Raw genomic sequence first — 11,489 nt, forward strand, 5'->3', positions numbered from 1 at the left:
GGTGGCTATGGTGGCTATGGTGGCTATGGTTATGGCTGTTGCCGCCCCCTGTGCTGTAGAAGATACTGGTCCTATGGCTTCTACTGAGGAATTTCCACAGCTTCTTAGCCTGTAGGCTATAACTTCTTTACTAGAATTAGCTCCAATTTCCTTCACATGAAAAACATGTCTTCAAAAACACCAACTATATAGAAAATTATCTAAAAAAATTAAATTCAGCAAGACATTTTTACTTAGTATCATTTTGATTATGTGATATTGTGGAAACGTTTCTGTATTATTCTTATGCTTTATAAGATGTGATCAAATTTGACTCTCATTTTTGTATAAAAAGATACATCATTAAATAAAACCGTTTCATCAGAAATTTTGCTTTGTACTGTGCTTCCAAACTATTAGTTTTGCTTCTATACTTGTGTATTTCTGTATGATTAGTTGTATGTGTGCAGCTGTGGTGTTTGAGTAAGACATACAGAGAGAAAGACAGAAAGGAGGGAGCCCTTTTTAGATAATTAGGTGTCTAAACTTATTGGGTAAAACTATGAGCTCCTTACCACAGAGCGTGCAAACTTGTTTTGCACATGTCTTTTAATCTTTCTTACCATTTGTGTTTGCTCCTGTTCTTCTCATCAGAGTTTTTTTTTTTAAGTGGCTATTTCTACAATAGGATCTACAATAAGATTCATAGCAGACCATTTAAAACTGCATCTTTGTTTCATGTCTTTTGCAACCCCAGTGGTTGGATTATAGCACTAGTGTTCTGACTCTGTCAAGTATTTTTTTTAAAAAAGTTCTGCATAGTAGATAATTTTAGGTGTTGTCCTAGGCACATTTCTTATCGCTTAGACAGAAAACATGCCACTCACAGCACAGAAGAGGATAGGTTTATTTTGGCTGATGCACAGCAGACTCCAATGCAGAAATAGCATGGTGCCAACACCTGGACAAGCATAAGCTGTTCATCTCATGACAAGAAAAAGCAGAGAGAGAACAGGGGAGCCCAGCAGGGGGGCAGAGCTTTCAAGCCCACACTCAGAGACCAGCCTCTAATGAGGCTCCCATCTCCTAACAGCGCCCCCAGCTTCTGAAACATTAGTAAGCAAATACACGGGGAAGTAGAGCACCATAATCCCCTCACCCTTCATAAGCTCTGCCTCTGACTGTATCACTTGCTGACGTCCTCTGTCATCCTCTGAGGCTTACACAGATACCTTGTAATCAGTTCCATAAATGCTGCATGCACTGTTTTCTTAGGTTGGGTTTGATCTCGTGTTTGTATCCATTTGTCAACTTTATGAATTATATTTTTAGGTCCACTGTGCCCTTGCTTATTTCTATTTTTATTAGCTCATTCTCTCAGTTATCAAGGTATGTATTCTATTTCAGACAATCATAATTGTGGCAAATATTTTGCTTACCACTTTAGCTGTGTTATTTATACTATATCAAGTAAAAGTTGTTTAAGGTTTCCTGATGAATCAGCCCCACAACAATTATAATAGCTTCTTCTTTATTTCTGGCAGTTTTATTACCTTCAACTCTATCATGTTTGATATTAACATAGCCACAATGCTTTTATCTTATCTATTTGCAATACAGAGCTTTTCTCTCTTCTTACTTTCCTGATATATGATAGAACTCCGCCTAGTCTAAACAGTCGGATATTGCATTTTTCTAAGTCTGCAATTATTTTTATGAAGTATTTAATTCATTTATATTACTGATGTATTTGGGCTTCACTCTAACACTCTTCTATCTGTATTATGTTTAGTTTAATGGTTTTGTTTCATTTCTTCTGTTTGTTTTCCTTGACATATTTAATTGTATTCCATTTTCCCTCTCAACCTGAAAGTATTTATCCTCTTACATTTCTTATAGTGGCTCCCTAGAGAATAAAGCATGTGTTCCTTACTTACTGTATCCTATCAGAAATTAGCATTTTTACTATGTACTTATATAGTGCTAGAGCCTTAAAACGTACTAACCAAAATTACACTACAGTCTTTGTATTATTGCTGCAAGTGTGCCGGTTTCACATATATTTTTGTTCCACAGAGGAGATGGTGATGATGATGATGATGATGATTTATGTAGACAGTATCCACTTGTATTTGTTCATACAAATACAAATGTTTACACATTCCTTGCTCCCTACTTAATTTTTGTGATTCTCACTGAATTCATTTTCTTTCTGTTTAAAGAATTTCATTTAGAGGGGCTGGGGACTTAGCTCAGCGGCAAAAGCGCCTGCCTGGCAAGTGCAAGGTCGTGAGTTCGGTTCCCGGTACCGGAGAAAAACCAAAAAAAAAAAAAAAAAAAAAAAAAAGAATTTCATTTAGTACTTCTTAAAGTGCAAGTCTATTAATGACAAATTCCCTTAGTATCTATTTCCCTGGAATTATACTTATTTTTCTTCACATACATATGTAACTTAACTCCCTTAATGGCAATAATTTCACTAAGCATATTTTTAAAAGATCATTTAGAAGAAGAAATTTGATTTGCAATATAATTTAAATGTAGGCATTAGTTTGCACATAATTTTATAAATTGCATCTCCATAATAATACTTTGTGCAATGCAAAATATTACTGAATACACTGAGTGGGACTTGGAAGAAAAATGCAAAATATTCTGGGTATTGCTGGTAAGAAAAGATTCAATTAAGAAAAATAGTACCTTAATTAACCATCAGACTGTCAGGAAGAAAAAGGTGAAGACATGTTCACCTCGGGCTCAGAATTACTCTTACGTTTTGGTGAGTAAGGAAGTTGCCGGAAGCACAGGTTATTCTCAGCAAAGCAACCACTACTTCATGTAAAAGCTCACGTATTCCAAAAGCCATATATGACCCCACTGCTGTTATCTGATAATATGGCTCTCTCCTCTTTAACCAATCATGCTCAATTTTGACCAAGAGTCTGTCTTTCAAGTAGTTTGTCTTGAAATGCTTCTGGAGGGAGACTTAGAAATGGAGTTTCCAGGATCTGTGCTAAATAAAAGAAAATGGAGAGCCGGGTGTGGTGGCGCACACCTGTAATCCCAGCACTTGGGAAGCTGAGGCAGGAGGATCGTTGCGAGTTCAAGGCCAGCCTGGGCTACAAAGTGAGCTCAAGTGAGCCTGAACTGCATAGTGAGACCCTGTCTCAAAAAGACAAAAAAAAAAAAGAAAAGAAAAGAAACTGGAAAGGAGAGAATAACATGGTGGGGCTTTCAGAAAACATAGTAACATAGGTTTCACCGAGATGAGAGTGTTTTCTCATCTTTGTCTCAGCATTCCTTGTTGCTTTACATGAATCCTAATTAAAATCCTGAATACATTTATTTGTTAGTTTGTTTTCTTGCTTGCTGCTTGCTTTTTTGTTTGTTTTCTTGGTAGTAGTAGGTATTGAATCCAGGCTATTCATGGTGACCTACATCCACAGCCCTTTTATTCTTTATTTTGAGAGAGTTTCACTAAGTTGCACAAGCTAGGCTTGAACTTGTGATCCTCCGTGCTGAGCCTCCTGGAGTGCTCAGATTACAGCTGTTCACCAGGAAGCCCAGCTGAGAATCCTAAGTTTGGAAAGAAGTCTTTGCCTCATTATGACATAAGACTTTACAAGGCCATAAATATAGATCTAGCTCATAAAACATTTAAAATCTGCCTCTAGAGACAAACAAGTATACAATGGAAAAGGACTCATAAGTACACAGTACAGTGCATATTGAATCAAAAAGCTCCCCAATGCACAAAGATGACACAAGTCGAAATAAAAATGATGATATCTATTTATATGGTTTTATGGGACAAAAAGCCTATAAATGAATTAACACACATAAGAAACCTATATCTAGGGTAGAGTATTTGCATTTAAAAATTTTGAAATCGTAGAAGATAGTTATCCATTTGTAATAACATTGTTTTTCCTTCCACAAACATACATTCATATATCAAGATGTTTATGATTCTATATTACACAATTTTTAATTGAATAAAAATAAATGTCAGAGAAAATGTGATTTAAGAATTTCCCAAAAAGATGACTCTCGGACTCTGTACAAAATCACAATGAATAAGGGATGTCTGCACGGGCTAAGAATTGTTCATGAAAGACAGTTTGTTTGACTACAGGACTCTTGAGAGAAATACACGTGTCCCTTATTTATTAAGTTTTCTCTTCCCAGCAAACAATGAAGTCAAGAAATTTCAATCAAAAATTAGTCAAGAATATGAAGCCAAACCTTCCTTTGGTTTGCTCCACCTTCCCCTGGGATATAAAGCATTCCATCTTCATACAGTGAATTTTTGAACTCAGAAAACTAGGTCTTAGCCACTCCATGAAACCTACAACTCTTGCCCAAGTGCGCTGTAGTAGCCTATACTGTAAGAGCCAGGTTTTGGCTCCAACTACTGCCATTCATTTTGCTTCTGCCAAGTCAGATTCTACTGAAAAACTTCTAAAGCCATTTGGACTACTGTCTCCTACATTCAAGGTATAAGATATTTGTACTAAGTGCCTTTTATCCCCGTCTTACAGAAGTGAAAATATTACACTATTACTGAAAAGTAAAACAGAAACATAATGCTCTTGATCCAGTGTGTTTCAAATACATTAAAGAAAACTACACTGAATATCTCATTTTTCGTAACTTCCCCATATTTGCATATGACATTTTTATGCTTCTTTATAATTTACATAATATTTAAGTCATTTTTTAATCATCTGTAAACAATGTTATTTTCGGGTTTTTTTGCTTTGTATAATAGGTTTATTTATCATATATGTTTAATTGTGACAATTAAAGATGAAAAAAGGGAAGAGGAAACTTTTGAGGATTTTTCTCTTGCAGGAAGATGTGTCTACACAAGGGGACTACATGATCTTTCTGTGTCCATATAAATCCGTTGTATTTGGGGCACCTCCAGGCATTGCGAACATCCACATTTTTCTGGGTAAAAGACTGAGCCTCATGTACTGTGGTATTTTTCCCAGTACAATTCACAAGTTGATTATCATGGACTCTTCCTCTGGGTCTCTGTTTTAATTGCTGCTAGTCTACACCATGTGGAGTGCGTCTATCTGCTGGTGGTTCTCATGTCCTCTATCAGCAGTCTGCATTTCCCCTTTTGAGTCATCAGAAGTATACAAATCATAGTCTGTGTAGCTCTTCCCTTTTCAGATGCAATTAAAAACTGACCAGAATTAAAACTGACCAAAAGTCACTTTTATCGTGAGAAATATTGCTGGAAATATCCTTGATGTGTATCACCCTATCAGATTATCAAAACTAGCAATTTTAGAATAAACTGATAAAACAGGAAAATTTTTGCTAATATTTCTTCTATGGAGCTTAAAAATGAAATAATGAATAAAGCCATCATTTCGAAAGGCAAGGGGGCTGGGGATTTAACTCAGCGGCACAGCGCCTGCCTGGTAAGCGTGAGGTCATGAGTTCGATTCCTGGTACCAGAAAAAAAAAAAATCAAAAGGCAAGGATATCTAAAAATGGCTAATAACATATGTATAAAGATATTCAACTATATAAAATATCAAGAAAGTGCAAACTGAAATCACTCCTTGCCTGCCAGAGTACTACAGAAAAACACAAGCTGCTGTTTAGAATGTGGAGCAGAGGCTTGGATAGTCGTCAGAGGGCACAATCACTTTGGAGAGCTGCTTGGTAAAGCACCTATGGAAACTGAGCTTTCTTGTGCACTATAAACTGTGATTTCTCATTCCAGTGACACATCCAACAAAACTGCATCTGTGGCGAAATGAGTTGTTCTTCCAGTACCCATTTCCTCCTCCCAACCTCCGCTAAAGGATGATATTTTCTTTCTCCACTGTTATTGGCTTAGCCATAAAATTTGTGGGACAGACCTCATAATGGACACAGTGGAAAAGGATCAAGTGTATATCATCTGGCAAAGAAATGAATGAACATGTGTGTAGAGACTTGAATCTTGCCTCCACAGCTGGACAAAATCACTTGAACTTCTTTCTTTTGACACAGAGAAGAGATGCATTAACCAGATTCTGGCCAAAGTTAGAAAAGATAAAACCTCCAAATGACTACTTTTTGCCAAACTTAGCCTAGTTTAGCCAAACCATGGATAAAGTATACACAGATGAGGGTGAGGCAAATGTATTTTGGTACATAATAGCATTGCCTGTACTTATTTGTTAGGCAGTATTATTGCTGCAATATCTTCCTGACACATATAAGAATTTATCAAGAGATATATTCAGGGTTATGCATGGAAGTAATATCCATAACTTTTACAATGGGAAGCAACCCAGCATTCCATCCAAAATTGGATAGGTCATGCTATATCACAGAAGAGCATGATATTCAACAATAAAAATTAAAAATTTATTAAAAAACAAAGCATGTGCATTTGAAAGTTACAAAGCTGAGTAACTGAATTTGATAAAAACAGAACACATTTTGTGAACCCATTTCTAGTTGATGCAGAAGTGGGAAAAAAATACATGATGAAGAATGGTTGGAAAAAAATGTCTGAGTGATGGTGATAAAGGGAGATGTGAGGGGCTTGGGGTCCTGCCATTATTCTAGTGCTTGATCTGGAAGCTTATTAAGCTGGAATAGTAATTTTCTGATAATTGAGCTATTTTCTCACATACTAAATTATGATTAATTTCTAAGTAGATTTTGTATTTCAATAAGTTTACATTCAAAAGTGAAATGGGATTTTAGCAGCTTATTGTAATTAATCTTTAGGAAACATAAACTTGAAGAAAGATGATCCCTAAGAATATGGATAGGGAAATCTGTGACATTTTTAAGGTCAAATAATCTTTCCCTTCACATGCCCACACACATATACTATTTAACTGGCCAAAGGTGTGCCTAATTTACAATGAACTTTTTGTTAGAAAACATGCACATATTTAATTTCTGACTACCTTGACATAATACAAACTAATTTTATTGATGAGTCAAGAGACTCAATACTTTCTGAATAAACTATGTCACCATTAACTATGATCCTGCTATGAGGACTTTAAGCGCCACTTGGCAAACAATGATAATTGAACTTTGGACTTTAAACTGCTGTCATAGATGCTACTGGGGAGACCTGGGCTGTGGCTACAGCTGTGATTAGGGTGGACAAACATAGTGCTGCTGACAGCCATCTTATTGAGGCAGATATCAGCCCTCTCCCTACCTGCTGGTCACAGCCACGGAGGAAAGAAATTGAGCTCAGCCCTCCACCACTGAAACAAGTTCTATTTCTTAATTGACAGGGAAAAGTTTACACTCACTATGGCATAAATAGGACTGAGAGGACACTTTGTTTGTGGATTCATATGTGTGTAGCTTTCCTTTTGTCCTTAATTGGTCCTTCAGTTTACACACTCTCCGTCATGGTCAGGACAGATTAACCCTCACCAAAAATTATATGAGGAGGATTCAAACACTAGGCTTCTACCAGCATATTAACTGGTGCAGACCTTCTTATATTTTCTCTTAATCTCAACTTTAATTCCCCCTTTTTCCTATTTCCTTATAAAATTGATTGTAAGGACATGCTGGCTGTGACACCTACCACTCCATGGATCTCCAGGGTGGATTTGCTGATCTGCTTGGCTAGGTAGGTGTCCCCTTCCTCCCTTAGCATTCCATTGTGTCCCTCTCAAAGCTCCATGATCTGTCAAAGAGGACCATCCCTTGGCCAAGGTTGTACAAGTAGCTCTGCTGCCCTGCTAGAATCTCCAGACAAGATCTCAAGGTCCTTCTGTAGGAGAATAGCAAATACGGCCTGAGAGCATGAAAAGCAGCAGGACTCTAGCCTTTGTAGCCTCAAAATCAGTACCAGGAGAATGGGATCACTGCTGTGACTCTGCCTGGGCATGTGGTTTAAGAGCCTTGGGAATTAATTTGGAAAGGTTTTGAGAGACTGGCCAAAGAGGCAGCCCCCATATGCTGTAACTTATATGGGAGACTCTGGTGAGAGCCTGGAAAATCAGGATACTGATGGGAATGCTGCCACTTAAGATGAGGCTCAGGAGGCTGCTCTTCAGAAGGGGGGCATTGGCTGCTGGATCCCAGGTGGTGTATGCTGTGCTTTGAAAGAAAATTGGTCTGTATTTTACTTGTGTTTAAAGATATTGCCTAGGTGGTAGAAAAATGCCAATGCAGTCTACTGCTGGGACGTGACATGGTTACTGTTGAAGGCTTTTGGCCAGATCCATGATGGAAATTAAGAGCAAAGAGCCAGCAGGGTGACTTAAAGCGTTTGGCCAGAGGGGAGGCTTCAATGGAGCTGTGGATTGCAAGGATGAAACAGAGAATGTGATTGTTGAGAAGAAACAGGACAATGGAAAAAGACCTAATCCCTTTCACCAGAAGATAAGAGTGTATGTGAAATGCAGGACATCCCTGGGAGTGTCTCTTAGTGTTGCTTTGCCCTGTTAAGTTAATAGAAAGCAAAGATTGTGATTGTAATAGCTCTCTTAATATGGTTTTAATGTAGTTTTTAGATAAAGGTATGTAGTTAGTTTATTTAGTCAAAATACTGTCATTTTCACCTTGAATTTTAAGCACCCTTTGAGTATTTGATTTTGGTGTGGAAATGAGTGCAATGAGAATTGTATATATGCAAGTGTTATATTTACATAAATCTGACTAGATCAATACATGTTAACATTTCACAAATCTGCCACTGGGGACCATGGTTTAGGAAAATACGTCTGGTTAACAAATTGACCAGTCGTGGATTGTGATGGATTAACTAATGGTCAATTTGTCTTATTTTTATGTGCAGATGTCCTAGCAATGCCTCATGCACTTTTAGAGGGAGCTTTTTGAGAGGTAGCTGAATCTGGAGTTTGTGACTGATTCATGGTTCAATACTGTGATTAATGGTGCTGGGATTAAGGGTGGGTGATTGCTGTGATGAGTCCACTGATTGGATTGGAATCACCCTAATCCCAGTAGTCTGGAACAAAGGGGCAGAAAGAAACTTGTCTCTCCCTTCCCTGGCTTGATTTCTGTCTTCTGCTGCCATGAATTATTTCACCTCTGGGGTGCCCTTCTGCCAACCCTGCTTGGAGCCAGCTGATTATGGACTGAAACATCTACAAACTGTGAGCTAAAAAAGCCTTTCCTCCTTTTAACTTTGGGCCTTGGGAATTTTGTCTCAGCAAGAAAAGTAATTAAGAAATTTGTAACACCCAGATGAACAGAATCAGCATGGTTCTGTGTGTGGAAGATCTAAGTAAGGATTACTTCCAATAGCATAAAAGCAGAACTGGACAGGAAGATGGCTTGCTGTTTATTCTCCTGGAGAGGATTGTCACACTGGTTTTCTTGATATGAACGCAGTTGCTCTCATCACTGGAGGAGCTCGGGTTCTTGCTGTCCCTGAGGATGGCTGTGGTTCTGTTTGGGGGAGCTCTGGTCCTTACCTTGAGCATCACTTCTTGCAGATCCCTCCCTGAACCTGGTGGCACAGATCCTTCATCACACTAGTGCAGACTTTCTAGCTTCCACCACTACCGTTTGGGGCCTTCTCAGTTCAGATCCTTGATATAGACTTGCATGAATCAATGCCTTGGGCTTTTGGTCTTCAGCTGGAATAGTATAGGACAGTGCCATGGGATCCAGCTTCTCAACTGGATTTTTTGGGTCTCTAGTGTGTGGACAGATTTCTTGTGTTCTTCCACACTTTACTTTTTGAGTCATGACTGTAAAGTAATCCAGTAAATTATGTATCCTGTATTAAATCTATTCCCTTGTAAACCTGACCACAATACCCACCTCCAATCCAGATATAGGAACATCTGTCAAAATTGATGGAAAAATAAAGCTTTCTACCAAAAAAGAATCTAATGAAATTTTGTACCAACTTCTCACAAGGAACTAGATCATTATGACTTTATGTAATTACATGCCTGCATCATTACTGCATGATGATGTGAATAAAATGTTGGCTCACCAATTTGATAAAACAAAAGCTATTGAACATAAAATAATACATAAGTAACAATACAGTCATAGTCAGAGACTTCAATACCTCTCCCACACAAATAGGTTAACAAAACAAAAATAAAAATGGAAGTGTCAGAGTTGAAGCAAACCATCTAACAAAGGGAGTTAACATGTATCTACAGAGCATTTCATCCAAAAGCCACAGAATACACATTTGCCTCATAGCACATGGAACTTTCTCCAAAATAGAACATATATTAGCTTAAATAATTACAAAAGCATTGAACTAATATTTTATATTAATATATCATAATGGAATGAAGCTAGAAATCAATAGCAGAACAATTAAAAGAAACTGCTCAAACACATACAGATTTAACAAAATATACTCTTGAATAATAAAAGGGTCAAAGGAAAAATCAGAAAAGAAAATTTTCCAAGATCAAATGATACTAACATCCCAAAAAAACAAAATCTAAGAACCTCAACGTAAGTTTGATGCTACCCTGAGCAGCATAATAAGTTCAAGGCCAGCCTGTAGTACATAGTGAGGCCCCTGTCTCAAAGACAAAAACAAAGAATACAATGGATCAAGGAGTCAAGGACTTGGCTCTTGGAAAGGATAAACAAAACTGGCAAAGACTTAGCCAAACCTAACAAAAGAAGGAAATTAGAAATGAAAGTACTATCGTAATGGATACCACCAAAATAGACAGAATTATACGAAAGCATTCTGAAAATGTATATTCCAATAAATTGGAAAACCTAAAAGAAGTAGAGAAAATACTACCCACATATGAATTACAAAAATGAACCAAAAATATGCCAAATCCCTGAATTAACCCATAACAGGAGCTAAACATAGTAAGAGAACGCTTCCAGCTGAAAAAAGAGGAACCAATGTATTCAGCACTCAATCTTCCTAGAAATTTATGGAATAACTAATGTCTACATTCTCAAATGCTTACATGAAGTTGAAAAGACAGGAAAACTGTGAAACTCATTCCTTCAAGATACCATAATCCTGTTGACAAAACCAGACAATAACTCAGAAAAGGAAGAAATTCTATGTCAATTTCCTTAGTGAACATTGATGCAAAAATCTCAACAAGATACTTAAAAATGGAGTGCAAGCAATTAGTCAAAAGATCATACATCATGACTAAGTGGGCAGCATCATAAGAATGCAAAGATGACACACTGTATGTGTATCAATGAACACAACATATAACATAAACAGTGGAGAAAAATCTCATGATTATGTCAAGAGATGCATTAAAAGCCTTTGACAAAATCCAACATGTATTTATGATAAAAAACAAACTTGAAGAAAGAAACAAGTGTAGAAAGACTTTGACTAATAAAAAATATTTATGACAAACCCACTACCTACATCACATTAATTGGGAATAAAAATGAAATCATTTTCTCAAAAGAAACAAAACAAGGTGTCCACTCCTATTTAATACAGTATTTGAAATTTCCATCACCACTCCTATTTAATACAGTATTTGAAATTTCCATGAAAGAAATGAGGCAACAGAAATAAA

The 11,489-nt window shown here is 37.1% G+C and overlaps 1 protein-coding gene across 1 annotated transcript in view; it reads left to right on the forward strand.

Annotated features, from left to right (window-relative positions):
• LOC102010870 (keratin-associated protein 20-2-like) overlaps nucleotides 1-87 on the forward strand; it is a 291-nt gene extending 204 nt beyond the window's left edge. The window contains exon 2 of the mRNA XM_005375652.1: nucleotides 2-87. Coding sequence (XP_005375709.1) covers nucleotides 2-87 — 86 coding nt within the window. The remainder of the gene's footprint in view (nucleotide 1) is intronic.
• The last annotated feature ends 11,402 nt before the right edge of the window (nucleotides 88-11,489 follow it).

This window comes from Chinchilla lanigera, unplaced genomic scaffold (assembly GCF_000276665.1).
Source record: "Chinchilla lanigera isolate Chin_1 unplaced genomic scaffold, ChiLan1.0 scaffold00006, whole genome shotgun sequence".
Taxonomy (NCBI): domain Eukaryota; kingdom Metazoa; phylum Chordata; class Mammalia; order Rodentia; family Chinchillidae; genus Chinchilla; species Chinchilla lanigera.